This window comes from Anarhichas minor, unplaced genomic scaffold (genome assembly GCF_050575085.1).
Source record: "Anarhichas minor isolate MPS153535 unplaced genomic scaffold, ASM5057508v1 ptg000023l, whole genome shotgun sequence".
Lineage (NCBI taxonomy): Eukaryota > Metazoa > Chordata > Actinopteri > Perciformes > Anarhichadidae > Anarhichas > Anarhichas minor.
The window spans coordinates 3351776-3370599 of record NW_027466469.1 but is presented as its reverse complement, the minus strand read 5'-3'; the positions used below and the strand labels follow the sequence as shown (position 1 = coordinate 3370599).

The 18824-nt window shown below is 41.7% G+C and overlaps 1 protein-coding gene across 1 annotated transcript; it reads left to right on the top strand.

Moving 5' to 3' along the window:
• The first annotated feature begins 7894 nt into the window (after positions 1-7894).
• draxina (dorsal inhibitory axon guidance protein a) lies at positions 7895-18584 on the top strand. Its single transcript, XM_076097045.1, has 6 exons — positions 7895-8390; positions 9872-10089; positions 13109-13229; positions 14213-14305; positions 15592-15681; positions 18472-18584. The coding sequence occupies exons 1-6, from the start codon at positions 7895-7897 to the stop codon at positions 18582-18584; spliced, it is 1131 nt and encodes a 376-aa protein (XP_075953160.1).
• Positions 18585-18824: the final 240 nt, after the last annotated feature.

Below are 18824 nucleotides of genomic sequence, written 5' to 3'. Positions count from 1 at the left end.
TATGGCTCTTTTTTTTTTTTTTTTAATTGCCCTGTGTTGCTTCCATAGGCCTTTGCCATCCAACACACACCTAAAAAGAGTGCAAAGCCCTCCCAGTCGATGTGTGAATCCCACCAATATTGTTTGGATTGTGGGAGAACAAGCACTTTTATATTGCTGGAGTCAGTTGTATCGGCCCTTGAGGAAATGAAGCTTTATGGTGTTAACTGCAGCTTGGCAGAGGTGTTCATTATGCAGAGGCATTAACTGCAGCTGTAATTTGGGTGCTTGTTATTGAGCTGATATTTATGATAATTTGGTGGCGCAAACGAGACCTATTGTACCCGAGATGAGAGATTTGACAGTAAGTGTTTATCCATCAAATATTCAGCGTCATTACTTAAACACGGAGAGAGGAATGGCTGAACATTCAACAAAGCTGGATTGTTTTTGTGTCACAACAGATAACACGGTTATTTTTCTTTGTGACTATTATATTGCATTCTGCATTTTTTTCCTTCTCATTATCTGTCATGTCCTTTTAAGCTGCTGCTCAGTGAAGCGTGCAGTGGAAAGGAGATATTTAGATATTTACCTGTGCGTGGGACTGTATTCTCTGGAGGAATAATAACTGGAATTGTCGGTTTTACACCACAAACCACATATGATGTTCAAAGGGTCGATTTCGTCACCTTCGGATGGAAGCTGTTTCCCACCTGTTTTCTTCAGCTAAGCTACGCTAATTGGCTTCTGGCTTCATATCTTCTCATCTAGTGAGAACGAACATATTGTTTGGAGGGCTTTTATTCTCAGTATGTGGCCAGGAGAAGAAGCAAACCTTGAAGGTGGCCTCTGGCTGACATGACGGCTCTGCCTCAACAGCATGTGTCTGGAGTCTTTGTTTGCTGGATCCTTATGGCCCCGCTGGTTGCTACGAGAGATAAAACAACAGGAGCAGATGGCTCCTGGAGGTTTGGTGTCACAGCAGGTGAAGCTAAAAGATGCACTCTCACACACACACACACACACACACACACACACACACACACACACACACACACACACAGAGAGTTTAATATTTTCCGCTCTCACCTTAAGTTAAGTATATTTTTATAACTAGTGTGTCACAGCGCTGAAGAGACTGATCACAGACTCAGATCTCATCAGATCGTAATCATCCAGCCGTCCTACAGTGCCCCCTTTGCAATTTCTTTCAAGATTACCTATCATTTAATACTTATCGCACTCTGCTCCCGTTCATGTTTCCCTGGCCGCCGTCTCACACTTCCACACTTCTGGCACACACACACACACACACACACACACACACACACACACACACACACACACACACACATAAATATATTGTGTTTCCATTAAAAGTGGAAACCAATTTTAGCTCCCCGGCTCTGGCTTCCTAAAAAAAAAACAATGTAGAATTGATTTTAAGATTTCATTATATGTGATATTGCCGTTCATATTTTCCCTTCATGCATAGCTGAGCTCAGACGTCCATGAACTCCACATTACAACCTCCAGACTGAGGTCAGAGAGAGACATAAAGAACTTTCAAGAACCTTTATTTATTTGTTGCTACATATTCTTTTAATTCACGCACAGCGGATTCCCCCTGACGTCAGGAGCATCTTCTCCACTTCATAGTGGATTATAGACGCATCTTAATAGTGTGCTGTGAACTTCAGAGTGTGTGTGCTCAACACACACATGCACATTTTTATCGCAGTGTTCGTAAAACTACATTTATTACCATCAGTTTCATTTAGCTGTTGTTCTGTTGGCTGTGAGGGCATTTGATTGGCGATAAAATCACTCTATCATTGGTGCTGCTATAATGGCAGTTATCTAAACCAGGACAAATTGTGATTCTCAAAGTGTATTTACTGATTTATTTGTTTCACTGCAAATCATTTGCGAATAGTAATAAAATCACACTGAAGAATGTTTTCATACATTAAGATGCAAATGTGTCCATTATTTTGCACTCTTGGGGTCGTTCAAACCAACAAGAATCAGATATAAAGACTCTCAGCTAACGTCGGTCCTCCACATGGTCCAGTCCTCAGTTTTTACAATTACAGAGACCATCTTGTGATGTGATCACACTAGCCTTGACGCCAAAAAGAGCTGGGGACGTGAAGTGTGTGTGTGTGTGTGGGGAGGGGGGGGGGGGGGGGGGGGGGGTAATCTTCTAACTGATTCTCCATTTTGATTTCAACTCCACACACCTGTAAAGTCTCTTGAGTTCCATCATGCACGGTTGTGATGCTATCACATTAACAAAAGGTCTCTAGGACCACACGTTCTATCTGAACAGGCTCTATATTCAAAACAAATCAACTTAAAAATGAAATCAAACTACAAGATAATCTAATATATTTTGGTAAAGTCAAATATTTGGATTTCAAATCCTAAATTTCAAATCCTAAATCTTTTTCTCCAACAATAAATATTCACGACTAAAGTCAAAGTAAAAATACGTCCTTCAGTGTCATTTTTGAACAATTATCACATTTTATTGACAGCAGACGGTTTTACCAACAGAGCCCCGCCCACTTCAAACCAGTGAGAAGGGTTTAGAGAAAAACAGAAACGTCTGCAGGTAAACAACCATAACTCTTCTAAGCAGAACATATTGTAATAATGTGGATTCAATATGTTTTTAACCTGTTTTCATTATTTCTTTTCAATTCTTTCTGAACAGTGGCTGTGTATTGATAAGAATCTGGTGATATGATACGTATCACGGTAATCATTTTAGGAAAACTGCTAGAGTATGAAGAACACACCACCATATGCATCAAATCTGAGTAAAACAAGTTCTGCAGGGATCTGCATTTGCATTTATCACATTTAGTCCCTGTAACATGCATCATAGCGCTACTTTTTGTGCAATCTTTATTTGCAATGCCACAAATCTGTTGTTCTTGTTAACTATTAATTAAAGATCAATACAGTATCACAAAACATAATATTGCGATTCTCGAGTGTATCGGTTTTCTCTTAGACCCCTAAGTAGAAAGCAGCTCAAACGGTGGATTATCTCATTTGGGAACGAGACCCGTCAATTGGACCCATCGCCTCAGTAGAGCAGACGCTCTGCCTCTTCCTGCAACACACAGCCACGCACAGCAGTGACTGTGGCAGGAGGCTGTGTTGTTAGCGGAGGTTTGTTTATCACACACAAGAGACTCTGCTTAAGACCCCGGCATGCCACCCAGAGAGCTCCATTATCGTCCCCATCCTGTGTCTCCTCAAAGGACCACCTGTTAGCGGCACATGAAAGTCTGAGAGAGGAAAACAGGGCACTGCTGCGCTGAGATACTTGATCCCCCCCCACACACCTTCATCACCGCCTGCCTTCTCTTTCACATGACAGGCCTATTCAGGCCTTAGATTTGATGGGGTTGACGCATGGTGTGTCCTGTCTCTATGGAGGCGTCACATCTTTCTTTTATGTCGGGAAAATTTATTTTTCTGTCCACGGGTCATGTCGCCGTGGCTGTTGCTCAGCTTCGGCTGTTATCTCCACCTCAGTTGATTCTATTTCTGCAAAACATTTTGACAAGCTCAGACAAGAAATGGATGCATCTGCCTTTTCTTCTTTTGATCCGACTAGACTAAAGAAAAATCTACAGAATCTTGCTGGTATTAAAGAAATATTACACCAATAATCTATCTCAGTATTTGATTCTCAAAGGGAAGATTTCTTTAGGTGGAGAATTTCTATAAAGGAATATTTCAAGATTTTGGGAGATACGCTTGTTAGATTTTTCTGCTGACAGTTAAATGAGAGGAACGATACCACATACGAAGCTGGAGGTTAGCTTAGCTTAGCACAAAGACTGAAAACAGGGGGAAACTGCTAGCCGGCCTCTGTCCAAAGGTAACAAACCTCTGAAGCTCACTAATTCATTCATTTTTGTTTAGTTTGTACAAAAAGAGTATAATAAAGCACTTGTGGTTTTATGTGCGGGACTATTTCTTGACGGAAAGCAGCAAGTGCCAGGTTATTCTAGAAAATCACAACCTTTGTTAGTAATTGTTAACAACAGGTGTTCTCAAAAGGTGACACGCAGTAACTGTTTAAATATGGGGATCACGTCTCTCCCGTCGGCTTTTGAAAGTTACACAAATTCACACAAATTCTGCCATTGGTAAGATGTTGTTCGGTGGGTTTCCGAAGCTGTTCAACCATTCGACAAGCAGTTCTGATGGAGTACACTGGTGCCTTAAGTATTCCCTGTAACACCACACCTCTTACACTTTTGCAGAGACTAGTTATGCTAAGCTAAGCTAACCAACTGCTGGCTGTAGCTTCATATTCACTGTACAGAGTTGAGGGTGGCATCCTGTGGTGTTCTTTTCACCATCAGTCTGTTTAAGCTGCTGCTCAGTGAAACATGCAGCACAAAAGAGATATTTAACTTATTCCTGTGTGTCGGTAACTTCCTGTATGAATACAAAATTGACGGTTTTACACCTTTGGATTCTGTAGAGATTAAAAAAAACAACCAGATGTAGCATGTTAATTGTGCTCTTCAGATACTGGTAGATGTTACCTTTGGAAGGACCCAGGTTAAGGAGCTTCCCACCCGTTTCTTTATGCTAAGCTATGCTAATTGGCTTCAGGCTTAATTTCTTCTCATCTAACTCTCTTAAATTAAGCAAAAGAGTGTGTTTCCCAAAATGGCTTTATACCCAAGAGAGATGTGATGTGATCATTTAGACAATCCTCTGCCCCTCCCCTCAGTTAAGTTTGGACGCTTCCTTTGTTTTCATAAATGAAATGACCCTTTTGGCCGTACAGGGTCCAGCAGCACCAGCACACCATGTGTCAAACAGACTGATCGTAATCCCGGCTAAACACTTTTGTGTGTGACACGGCCGGTTGCCCCCCCCAACACTCTGTAGGCCTGTTTGGAGATAAAGGTCTCACCTCAGCAGACAGCCTCACACTCTTGTTTGCAAACTGCACAGCTGGTCGAACTCCCAGAGGCCAGCCCTCCAAATCCCTCGGGGCACTGCCTGCACTCGCACTGCAAATATCCCCCGACATCACCAGCATCATATCCAATCCCCCCCCCCCCCCCACCCCACACACACACAAACACGCGCACACACACACACACACAAACACGCACACACACACAACCTTGGCCCTGTTTTTAGAAACAACTAAATAACCCAGTCAGTGTGATGAAAGGGCAGGGACCTTATCAAGCCCTTAACTCCACCTTGCTGACACACACACACACACGCACACACGCACGCACGCGCGCACACGCGCGCACACACACACACACACACCATCACCAGCAGCTCAATACCTCTCCCATTGATTTTCTGTGTGCCCTGCACTGCCGTTTGTATTTCAACACAAAGGAGTCGCCTGCCATAATGGCGTCATGCGCGTCACTGCCAAAAGATCGTCTCCACGTGTTAAAGTGGAAGACAAAACAAAGCAAATCATATTTAGAAACAACTCAGTGACGCGTCATCTGACAGGCCATGACAAACGAGAAGAGCTGGTGTTCTTTCATTATGTCTGTCAAGATGAAAACACGTCACACAACTCTTTACACGCTTTATTCAACTCATCCGCTGATTTCAGAGGTCATCATGCCTTCATCAGGCCGCCTTAGGTTGCTTCAAATTGTCTTACAGTCATCATAGTATTCAAAACATTGTTATCACCATCTTCAAAAAGAACTTGTATTTTACTCTTATTTGATAAAGAAAATAAAAAATATACAAATGACCATTACTCCAAAACATATTACAACCATCTTTTCAGAATACTGCTAAACAAATCCAGTCGTTCATCATAAGTCATCAATATCTACCCAGTGAATGAAGATTTTTACAGAAAATGATTATGATATTGTTTTGTTAAGTGTCTATGGTGTTTTGTCAGAAATAACATCATACATCACCCCGATGATAGCCAGACAGAAGAAGAGTTGTGTAACGTGTCTTGATTTTGATAATTACATATCAATAGTATTATACCTGTATGATCGCCATGGTATTGTTTGATGATATCCCCCTTTTGGGCAAATAATATCTACCAATGCAAATCAAAAATAAATAAAAAATGTTTTGTTTAAGTTTTTGTTTAATATGTGAAATGGATAGAAGTTAATTTGCATTAAACACCAGTTTGCCAATTTTACATGTAATGTTGTAGACATTGAAATATTGTGACATTGAAAAGGACTTTAAATGTACAGAAAACACTTTCGCTTTATGCTAAAATCACTGTACAACTAAATGGTGTGTTGTGAATGCAAATAAACCTTTAAGTGACATGAAATCAAAGTTTTAATTGAGCCTTGACTGTAACGTAGCTTTGAACCTTCAGATAGGAATAAAAACGCCATCATTTAATTTACGTTTGTTGAAGGTGCCGGGCCTCTAATGCAGACACACAGAACCTGATATTTCAGTCACACCTCACATGTGTTGACTCTTGTGATGAAAGGCACGGTTGGAGGACTCTGGAGAACACTGAATAGGTAGCGATGAAGGACGTGAGCAGTGCAGTATCTCATACTGAGCGAGGCGTGAATGTACAGCAATGAAGGCTAGGAAGTAAAGTGGCTGTCCACCTCTTTATCAGCGAGTCCAGATTAACGGGCCTCCCAAGAGGCTGAGGGGGATGTAGTCTGAATTTGTAGGACAGTGATGGGAGAATGAATACAGTAGAAGATTGGACACACAACGTCTGTGGAGTCTGATAGGAGCTTCTGCATTAAACACCTGAGAGCTGAAGGTAGCTGAAAGACGCTCTTTCGAGGGACGTGAGGCTGGAGGTTTGCTGTCACAATGAATATAAAAATATCCAGAGCTGTACTTGAAAAAGCTTCTGATTCTTCTATTGATGAAGGACTACATTCAAACTGAAAGTCTGCAGCCATGCTGCCGGCTCTGAAAGGCTGTATCTGCACTGTGTGGCTTTGCGCTAAATGCTAACGTCAGCATGCTAACATGCTTGGAAAGGCCATAATTATTGCTTTGCAATTCATATATATATATACATATATATATATATCCAGAATTGTTGTCAAATTCTTGAATATATACTTTCAAGGAGAAAAAAATCTAACCACTGTTTCCTGAAGACCAAACTCCACACCGTTCTCACCAAATGGCGTACAATTAACACAACAGTTTTTTTTGTCATTTAGCATGCCATAAGAAAGCCATTCTTGCGTGTCATTTTACGTCATGTAATCTGTGCTAACTGCAATGTAAATGCATGGGCGTGAATATGCTAAGCTGAGAGCAAGTGATGTAGTATAGAAAGTGAGATAGACTAATTATGAAACTCATAAATTATTATTGCGTTGTTTTGTTACGTTAGTGATGTTCGTGAGGTGTTTTCTGTACTTATGTTAGGTTGTTTGTATTTTACTTAGTTTACGTACTTATTCTAAGCCCAACCATGATGTTTTCCCTAAACCTAACCAAATGGCTTTGTTGCCTAAATCCAACTACAGCTGTTTCACGGTAACGAGGTGGCGCAAAATGACAAGCAGAAAGCCTTAAATCTGCCTTATTTATACGCTTTTCACATAAGATCTGGTTGCATATTCACTTAACGTACATATAAGACAAAGAAATTATCATAAATTAAGGTAATATTTTGCATTTCTTTCTTGAAAAAGTAGCTTAAAAAATAACTGCTGATTATTGTTTTTCCAGCCAGTTCACACAATTAATAAACTAATCGTTTCAGCTCTGGATTTAATCCTTCAAAATTAGTTCACCAAGTAGAAGCCAGTCAGATTGTTTCGATCAAATCTACCGAACGTTAATTATTTGAATCTCAGAGTGTGTGGAGTATTGAGATGTGTTTCTTCTCTCCGGCAGGTGGCGTTGTGCTGGACAGACAATGGCTCTCTCCTGGAGTCTCCTCCTGGCGCTCTTGTTTGCTACCCTGACGCTGTCACACAGCGCTGAGCCCGGAGCTCCTCACGGCAAGAGGAGACAGGCGGCGACCTCGGCGGGTGGCAGCAACGCCCTGCAGCACCCTCTGCAAGGTCTACAGGGCCACCGCTACAGCAGGGACCGCGGAGGGCAAGGGGGCCAGGGGGCCCGCGCTGCCAAAGGCGGAGCCGGGCTGCTCTCCCGCAGGCCCCTGCACCCCCTCGCCAGGCCCGAGGATGACGGGACGGGCCTGGAGAGTTTGAGCCCGGTGAGACTGGAGACGGGCCCGGCCAGGGACAGAGACAGAGTTCGAATGAGCATGAAGAGTCCGTCCCAGACCCGGGAAAACCAGCTTCTGGGGACACGCAAAGGACGGGGACATGGACACGGGAATGGACACGGTCACCATTTTGAGCAAAGGAGACAGGGGAGTCGACGTGACAAGGAGCGGCATGGAAAAGGTGAGCTGATCCAGACATGCAGGACATTGATCCACAACTGCAGTGCGGTCCAGTGTTGCATAAGCAACTAGGAGCTACAGGCTTTTTTCCATGGAAGACCTTGTGACATGGGGCAGGAGGAAATGCAGAGGTGTAAATAATAAAATGAATGCTTCGACTGTACATGCTGTCAATAGAACAGATATGATGATACTCACATCATTAATACAACTCCATGCATAAACAATGTTCTGCACGGCGTCACACTGCGAGCTCTGTGGATTAATTCAGAGGAACCGAGACCTTGTTTCTGGAAAAAAAGCTGTTGAATGTTTAAAAATGTGACTTTTCACTGCATGCTGGAGGCACCACACATGAAATTTTAACATCTCCACTGTGCTGAAGTGGTGGCTTAGTGCTCAGTGGTAGAGCAGGTCGTCCTTCAATCAGAGGAACTGCGGTCCACTAGTCCATGTCGATGTGTCCTTGGGCAAGACACTTAATCCCAAATTGCCCCCGTAGGGTGTTCATGCGGTGTACGAATGGGTGTGAATGATTAGATAGTCCTGATGGGCAGATGGCACCTTGCATGGGAGCCCCTGCTATCAGTGTGTGAATGGGTGAGAATGGGTGAATAACATGTAGTGTTAAAGCGCTTTGGGTGGCGGGAAGACTAGCCATCCCACCAGAGATCCATTTAGCTTCGGTTCATATCACACGGTCAATTTTAGATGAATTTTAGATTTTTATCTTTTAAGCCACAATTCCCGACAGTGCTGGTTGGATATTTAAACATCTCAATGACAAGAAGCCAAAGTCAGTCGGCTGAGGAAGATCATTTGTTTCATTCAAAAGCTCCAGTTCAGCTACTAAATGGACCTTGCTGTGAGTCTTTAGGGAGGAAATGTGCTTTTTTTCTTTTGTTCGGACATAGTCTTCCCACTTCATTAACTCTTTATAGAAGTTTGCTTCTATATTCTAATGCTGAATTGTGTGCTCATAACACATCAGAATTGATATCATATTTTCTCCTGAAAAATATACTGGAACACATGGAGATAAGGCCAAACAACTTTGGTAGAGGACTAATGATTTAGTTTGGATATACTGTGTTAAGATTTAGTATCTCAAACGCAGTATCCAAAAATTCCAGGATGTCCTACTGCATCCAGTCACATTTTGCAGTATGCAAGCCAGCATGGCTTTCTGCCCCACAATCCTCTGCAGGATATATGTTCAAGGTTCATTGTTATAAGGAAGTAGTACGTCCCAATTGAATGCATACTGAATGCAACAGTACGCACTTTAAAAGGGCAGCTGCAGTGTGTACGATTTGTAACGCAGTGTCACGTTCTTTTTATTAACGTCCTCTAATGAGGAAGTCATTCAGTACAGTTTCACAATGATATATAATATAATAACAAAAAGAGAAAAGTAAATATATCTATTTATGACATTACATATCTGTAACACCATCATGTTTTCTCCTCCTGTCCCTCCAGGGTTTCTTCCAGAGCCAGAGCTCAGCTCTGCGTTTAAGGACAGAGATTTGTTCGAGGATCCTCCCTCCTCCTCCGCCGCCTCCCCCTCCCTCAGCATGACCCCGCCCGGTGACACCCCCTCCCCCATCGCCGCCGTCTTCGGCTCCGGCTCCTCCATGGTTACCACGGTGATGAACGAGCATCCCCCAACGCTGCCCCCGGCCTCCACCAAACCCCAGGTAACCCCGGCGGAAACCCAAAGTGCTTATTAAAAGGCTGCGTCTGTTGTGCCTCAGTGTGATTCCAGTGTGCGGGGGAAATAGAGCGAAAATGGGCCCCATTACTGCCGTTATGCTGCCGCAAAACCTCATAGCTCATCTCGGAAATGACACACAGTGTGAACCTGAAAGTGCTGCCTGTGAAAAATATCCTCCGGCAGGCCGCTGGCTCCCGGCCACAGTGCGTAAGATAGATACGGCCGTGTTCTGTATAATAAAACGACGCCGCTGGGATCAAAATCCCACAGTTCAGAGTCCAGCAGCACATTTTCTGTAACCACCTTCCTGCTCTTTTATTAAAAGCATGGCAGGACAAAATGTATAACAGCACAGAGAGTCTTTATTCTTTGGTGGGTGTGGGGCACCACTCTCCACCTGTCACATTCACCCAGCATGATGCTTCAACAGTGTGCATAAACATCATTTATATGGGGAAAAACCCAACATGTTTTCTCCAACCTCCTTCAATCCTGGAACAGTTACAGACGAGACTCTTTGAGAACCTGATGTCAGTGAAAGCTTCGACATTCGTCACAGCTGCCGCTACAAACACCCAGCAGCTTGCAGGGCGTCCATGGGAAGCATATCTGCCTCAGTCGCATGATGAGCGACAGCAGTTTTGTTGAGGAGCGCTGCTGAAGACAGTCGAGATGTTGCTGGAAAAGAAATTCATGGAAAAGAGAACCGAATCACTGGACTGGAGTTTCGATTGAAGACGTTCTTCTGAAAAGATGCTTCAGTTGTTATTATTGATTACAATGTGATCTCATCCAGATCCAGATACTACAACCAATACGACAGACAAGACTTTAATCCAGTGATCTGGAATAAACTTGTCAGATATTGTACCACCTGACTTAAATAAAACCTATTTATTTTTATTTTATAGTTTATTGGAAAAGGACAATTAACAGAAAGCATAATAAATGAGCTAAAGTTAGCACAGAAGGTTAATTCTCATCAGGCCCCCCAAACATTGTATCCAGTGATGCAATGTAAGGTAAAGTACATGTACAAGTTTGAGGTACTTTGCATGAGTATTTTCCATTTCATGCTAGATTATACCGCCCCGCATTCAGGAAAAAAAATCTTGCAAGAGTGATATGTACATCGTATCCACATTTTCAGCACCTCGTTGAAGTTTTGAAAGAAGTCGGGGAGGCTCTGTGTGATGGCTCCCTCCGTCAGTCTCTCTATGGTGGACTGTCGGCCCGAGTCTGTGTGTGTCTTTACTATGAGAGCGGTCAAATATTATTGGAGCACAGAAGAAAAAAAAGCCTTTCTGGAACAATTGCTCCAGTAGCGCGAGCATTGCGGCAAGGCTTCCTTAATTAATGTTCGATCTCCTGCTGATGGTTTAATGAGCTGCTGAGCACAAGCAGACAGCCACCTGCAATTAATGTAATTGTTACTTCCATATAGGCTTATTTCCTGAGGGGGGGGGGGGGGGAGAACCAAGTATGGATCTGTTTCCACGAAGACTTTGATTCTTATTTTTTTGATGGATGTCTTTCATGGACCGATTATTCCTCAAGAGACGTCTCAAAGTCCTGCTCACTTCATTACACTGTGTAACACTTCTACTCTGCTTCCTTCTTTGTACCATTTTTCATGGCTTTTATTGCAGAATTACAGTATATATGCACAAACAATCCACGAAGGAGTTTTGTTTTATAGCTATGTCATCGAACACTCATCTGAATTACAACATTTTACTGAGGTAGAATATTTGAATTTATGACACTCGTACTTTTATATGTATTTATGGATCGGTCCAAAAAGGTATTCTACGGGTGCCTTTAACTATTTAGGGAGAAAGCAGAAAATAAACTGTTTATGTTCTTTTGTTACAGAAAACTACACACTAGAACAACAAATAAAGAACTGAGGCTAGTTCAGAGACGATGGAATCAGTCAAATTAAAAGGGTTCATATTTTAGTTTTTTCATGATGTGATGTTCAGTGTGGTCTGCTGATATTTTGGGCAAGTGTTTGAGAGAGATTAAAGGTCAACTGTGTTTTCTCTGGAGAACAAAAATGAGATCCTTTTAGTCCATGGGTCACACACAGCCCAATTTGATCTGAGCTCTGCTCAAATATATGCATAAGGAAAAGAATATGCTCAGAAACTTTGTTAAGTAAAGTAAAAGAATACTTTTAAAAGTACCTTTCCCTAACAATGCCATGAAACCATACCTAGTGGCTGACTTGTGTTAAACATTGCAGATATTTGAACTAAAATCACACAGATATAATACAGTACAGTACATGAATAATAAATAATATTAGAATAATAGAATGTCCACCCAGGATTATTTGCAGGCTGCATTAGTTGCCTGCTGCCCTCACTGTTGAGAAATAAAAGCTGTAGTTGTGTGTAATTGACTGTAGTTTCAAGCTATACGTCTATATTTTGCATATATATATATATATATATATATATATATATATATACTTGTAATCCAGGCTGTGGGCAGTCATGTTCTCTGTACCAATCGATTGGGTTTTAAAGCTCTGCTTCTTTCTCTGTTGACTCTGTGTGGGCGTTTTATGAATCAATGAGGCATTACCACAACACAAGTCTGATGTGTTTCATTAAGAACAGCCTGGACGTGTTTACCTGCAGTACTGATAGAAAACACAGTATACAGAACATAGTCGTCCACTGCTGCTGCGCTGGAATTGTAGTAACTGAACATTAACCTGACGAGACAGAATTGATCTCTTCAACGTGTTCTCTCCAGTGGCTCGTATGCTGGATAACACCAACATTTAGGATCAGTCTTTAATACACATCTAAATATTCTGATCACAATTGTCTTTAGAAGATGTTTCATGAACTTTCACAGCATGCTGAAACTAATTGAAGATGTTTAAGTGTTTACACATCTGCATCTTTGCTCTGTCCAGTTTGTATTTCAGAGACAGAACGTAAGTTAAGTTGAGTTAGTTAACTTCAAGTTACGTTTCGTTTTTTCAGAGGTCCGGAAGAGGAAAAGGACAAGGAGAGGTGATGCCAACGCTGGACATGGCACTTTTTGACTGGACAGACTACGAGGACATGAAGCCTGTGGACACCTGGCCGTCATCCAGGAAGAAAGGTTAGTTACTAGCTGTAGTTGTGAATGTGTGGTCGTTAAAGACCCGGATTTAAAAACAAATTTGGTGGAAATAAACTGTATCAAACTCAGACTTTATTTATAAAAAAAGAATAAAAATAAACAGCTGAGGCGGCTGGGAATGTTGTTAGTTTTGTGGGTATTTAGTCAAAAAACTAAATATTGGACAAAGTTGTACCTCTTGGTGGTGCTAGATGAAGGATCAAGGGATCAAACTTATGTTTCCTTAATTACTCATTGGTCCATGAATGTCTGTAGCATATTTCATGGCAATCCATCCAATAGTAGTTTAGATATTTCAATGAAAAACAAAAATGTCAACCTCATGGTTGTGTCACCAAGCTCCCAGGAAGAGCGCTGGGCTTTCAAGCAAATGTTACATAGTGTTCAAACTGTGAAAATACAATTTCAAGCTCCGTCACATGATGCCATGGAGCCTAAAAAGACCTTTTTCTGTACACTTACATTGGGAAAGAGACATCTGTAAATCAGCTGGTCTTTTTTTTTTTTTTTTCTTCAGCAAATTAACTTTCCAGTACAAACACATGAATGGCCCCTTTTCAAGTAATTCTGTCCTAAAAGTTCTAAAAATGCACTTATAACAGAGTTATTTTCCTCCCTCTGTTCATGTGAATGAGCCCGAGAACGAGGCTGGGAGGCAGAGTTTAAGGAAACGCTAGTGCGCTTGATCTATTGGCCCGTGGTTGTGTAAGATCGGCGTAAGATCCGGGTGAATTTATGCTCGGAACCAAACTTTCTTTGCTTCATGCACCACTGAGCAACTTTCGTTGTGTATGAATCAAGTGAAAAATGTGTTCTTGTACAAACAGAAATGACTTCACCGTCAAATACCTGACATAAAAGCACAACTCAACTGAGTGACAAATGAAATCGATCTGTTTGGTTGAGGCTTCAGACGCCTTCAGGATCAAAACTGTTGTTTACATCGATCTCTCCTGCTGCAGACAAGAGGCGGAGTAAGAACCTCAGCAGTGGAAATGTGACTGAAGACGCTGACGCCATCGAGCCATGTGACCACCACCTGGACTGTCTCCCAGGTCAGTCTTGATCAGGCGGCAACCTCGGGGTCTGAAAAGGGAAGCCGATGCTGAAGTGTCTTAAACTTGCATTCTCTCTAATGACCATCAGGGGGCGACTCCTCTGGTTGTATAGAAGTCTATGAGAAAATGACTCTACTTCTCTCTTGATTTATTACCTCAGTAAACATTGTAAACATGAGTTTATGGTCTCAATCTCTAGTTTCAAGTCTTCTTCAATACAACATGATGTTCATTTAGTAAACTATGGTCCATTTAGAGTCAAATAGACCATAAACCAGGATATGCTTTATGGTGGAGCTACCTTGTGATTGACAGGTCGCTACCATAGCAGTGTCCGGTCAGTGTGTCCACCGTGTTTTCATCTTAGAACTTCATTCCTTTCAGTGTGTTTTCAGTTCATGAAAGTTATTTGTAACCGTTTAGTCGCTTAATAGTGTCTTATTCAGCGTTCAGTTGTACTTAGCTCCACCCTCTTTTGCCACTTCTTGTTGCAAAAACCAAAATGGCGATGGCCATAACGCCAAACTCGAGGCTTCAAAACTGTAGTCCACAAATCAATGGGTGACTTCACAGTGACTACATCCACTTCTTATTTACAGTCTGGTCTTGATTGCAATAAAACTCTGTGATGCTCCAATATACAGAAAGATATAATTCACAATTTGCTAAACTGCTTTTGTAACAACTTCAACATCCAGAAATCAAATAAAGTGACATCAGTAAATGTCTCTCTATAGTAAAGGAAAAAACAAAAGGGCAAATTTGGACACGTACCAGAACATACCATAATTTAATTATAACAGTGTATATATATATATCTATGTTGGGTTTGTAGTCTTTGTCATTACAGGCCTTGAACACTTTACAACAGCTAAAAGTTCAGAGAAATACATCTGTATAATATTATTTTCAACCCCCCCCCCCAAAAAACCATCTAATTAGCTTCATAACCAAACAACCCCACACCACTTTTGGGGGATTTCAAACAAATCCTGATTGGTTAATAGAAGCATGTGACATCCTGTTTTCTCCAACTGAGCCCCGCCCACTTCAAACCATTGAGAAAATCCTCAAAAATAGAATTATTGAAAGTGAAACAACCAACACTGTTGTGTATGTTGGACCTCATGTCTCATAGTGAAAAACTGTTTAATAAATGAGCTTTCAGAACCTTGAAGATGAAAAGGAACATATCATTTCTTATGCAACTTAAAGTACCTCTCTTTTACAATGTTCCTCATGTGTTTGGTTGGTGAATGTGTAATGTGCTCGTTCCGTTACAGGTTCTTGTTGTGACTTGAGACAACATGAGTGTAAACCTCACAACAGAGGCCTCAACAACAAATGCTACGACGACTGCATGTGTGAAGAAGGTGAGTGAGGGGAACGTGGTCCGATGACACAGAATAGAGCAGCTGAACGTCAGTGAGAGGAACTGGGCCGATACATAAAGTGCAGGGCTGATGAGGGGAAGGGAGAGCAGGTGTGCAGGTAGGAGGAAGAGGTCAGGTGATTTAAATACTGTGTGGTGTATCAAACTGCACTATGGACCTGTTTCACAGCAGACATGTAACAGTAGTAAAAACAACAACAACCACAGATGTATTAAATAACATTCATCTTTTAGAATTGATGTTATAGATCATTTACTTGTTTACTAACTTTTAAATGAACTTGCTCATCAGAGATTCTCTTTTACTTGACGTTCCAGTCAGATCCCTGAGCTCCTCCACCGCTGTCCTTTCAAAAGGTTCCTCAAGTGTGTTTATGCCCCTAAACTGTTGCCTCTGGATATTAGAATGGCAAGACGTATAGTTTTGATCTGGTCATTTGATAGTGTTCATTTTTAAGTTAAAATTTTTATTTATTTGCATTTTTTTTGTCATTTTGCAATATCTTGCTAAATTGTATCTATTGTCGTCTATTTTTGCTTTTATTTTGTGTTTGTTGTTTTAATCTCTATGTGAAACACTGGGCTGCAAATTGGTATGAAAGTTGCTCTAGGAATTTAGTTGAATGAGTTGAATTTCACTGGCTCACTGGAGTAAGTTACTGCAGTAACTTATTCGACTTCGGAATTAAACGACGTCCCATGTTTTCCTGCTGTTACAAGTCAGACCACACTGAACATCACATCATTTCCTGCTGTTACAAGTCAAAATGTCTGCTGTGAAAAAGATGTGTGATGTATCACAATTTTAACAGTAAACTATCACAAGACACAGGTCACTATAAAGGAATAGTTTGACATTTTGGGGAAATCGGTGTATTCACTCTGAAAGCACTCTCTCTTTTCATCGAACTCTCAGCCAGAGAGTGAACAATCACGTAAAATATCGACCTTTTGCCTCACAGCAATGCTCCACTTTGTGGCTCTTTGAGCATCTATTTTACAGCAGCAGTTTGTCTTTTCATGTGCAGGTGTGTGTCATTTCCCCCCCCCCCCGCCCGCCCCCAAGTCTCACTGTTTATCATTACATTTTAAAAAGGCATTGACTGGTGACGGATACGCTTCCCTAGAGTGGCACACAATTAGTGGCAGACTGACATAAAATGTCACAGTGTTGTGAAATGTTGATTTTTGTGTCAAATGTTTTTGAGTTTAGAAATGTGATGGATTGTTTCTGTGCTACTGGAGCTGTTATCAATCTGGGGTTAGTTCTTAGTTCTCTTTAGTTTCAGACTTTGGCGATTTGTTTCGTTCACCAACGACTGCCGAACCGCCTCATGAAGGACTTTGCTTTGGTATTTTTTAATACCGCCCCCTGGCTATATAGTCTAGAGAGTATTACAGATCCAAGTCAAAACTGACAAAAGTCACGGTTGCAAATCCGTTTGCTACTTCAGCACCACGGACAGCACCGTGGATTTATCAATAGAGTGCTGCGGGATGACGTATTTTTGTAAGTTAGCATCACACTTGTTCCCTCGACAAAAAAAACAATGGGATTTTTCCATTGGCTCTTGGATTACTGCAGAAGATGAGCCCTGTGGCAAACAAACGTTTAAGATACTTGCACGTTCTGTTCAGCATGATAATCTTCACAAATGAACAACACGTTTATGATTTTTTAAGCGTGAATGCAATCGGCAGAAGTAAAAGGCTAACGTGAAGCTATAAACAAACTACACCACAGTCACATGAGCTTGAGTATAAACACAACGAGGCTGTAAAGACAAACTAGTCGGCGTGATGACGTTTTAGTCTCATTTAGCCACTTATTCGCAACCGCCTCTTTTAAGACTCGTTAAAGCTTCAAAAATCAGGAGAGGTGTATTTATTGACATATTTTATATCGCAGTACAAACCGTTAACATCTCTTAAGCTTGCATAAACCACAGACCTTATTTCAGACATTTAACCAAAAACACATTGGGTACTAGTCGAAGGAACTGGAAGTGCGTAAATGCTGACTCATTTCAGGGTTTTAGTACTCATACCTGCACCACGCTTTACACAGCACACATAAAGTCCCAGTCAAACAGAAGTTATAGCCTCTTTAGCTTCTGTACTGTGACATATTCTCCAGTGAACTGGAATATTTCCGTGGTGTACAGTACAAGAGGGATTTAAATCAAATCCTTCGTGTTCGATTGGACCGTAAGAAGTGTGTGGGCTCAGAATGTAGCGCTTCACGCACACCTCCCTTGTCTCTTAAAGTCTCAGATTGAGGGATGGATGTCATGACATCATTGGTTGGAATTGGTTGGATATTCATGTAAAAATGTTGTTGCATATGTTGTTAAATGGATGCACAGTATGATCTTAAGGAGTTTAAAAGGCCTTTTTCATTTCATATCGACTTTACACTAATGACATTTCAGAGCCATGGATTCTAACTTCCACAAACCTCAGTCAGATAAAGGATCAATGAGTCGCGCTCGACTAACGTTTTTAACTAAACGACCCCTCTGCCCCTTCACTCTCTCTGCTACTAGAGGCTGGAGAGGCAGGTTAACAAGGAGCATGCATTTTGGATATTTCCAACACATCCGTCTTGGAATCGCCAACTGGTTTTAACACTTTCATCACAGCTTCTGTTGCACTGCATATCTAGCTGTTTATGTGACTTAAATCTAATGTAAAACAGTTGCTCTTGTACATTTAAAGACTTACAGCTGCATCTGATTTATTCACCTTATGATTGTTCATCATCTCTCAGGGTTTCGCTGCTACGCTAAATTCCACCGGAAGCGGCGCGTGACCAGGAGGAGGGGTCGCTGCGTGGTGCCAGAGTCAGTCAGCAGTGACCAAGGAGGCTTCATCACGATCTGAGGAAGAGGAGGAGGTGAAGGTGGAGGACAAGATGGAGGAGGGGGGTGGGAAAAGTGTCTCCACGACGTCTCTGACAGAGCAGATACTGCAGCCATGAAATCACATGACACCGCTAACATGACGCTAGGTGCTGAAAGGTGACGGCGTGCTGGTTCTTCAAAAACATCTAAACATCAACATCTGGTCAGTTAAAAAGCAAAATATTGTAGCTGGAATTGCTGTTTGACTGTTGCATTGTGG

What these genes read in the sequence shown, in the direction of transcription:
- draxina (XM_076097045.1), top strand. Translation starts at nt 7,895, where the DNA reads ATGGCTCTCTCCTGGAGTCTCCTCCTGGCGCTCTTGTTTGCTACCCTG. An exon ending in GCCGTCATCCAGGAAGAAAG is followed by an intron (nt 13,230 to 14,212) that starts GTTAGTTACTAG and finishes CTCCTGCTGCAG; the next exon opens with ACAAGAGGCGGAGTAAGAAC. An exon ending in CCACCTGGACTGTCTCCCAG is followed by an intron (nt 14,306 to 15,591) that starts GTCAGTCTTGAT and finishes GTTCCGTTACAG; the next exon opens with GTTCTTGTTGTGACTTGAGA.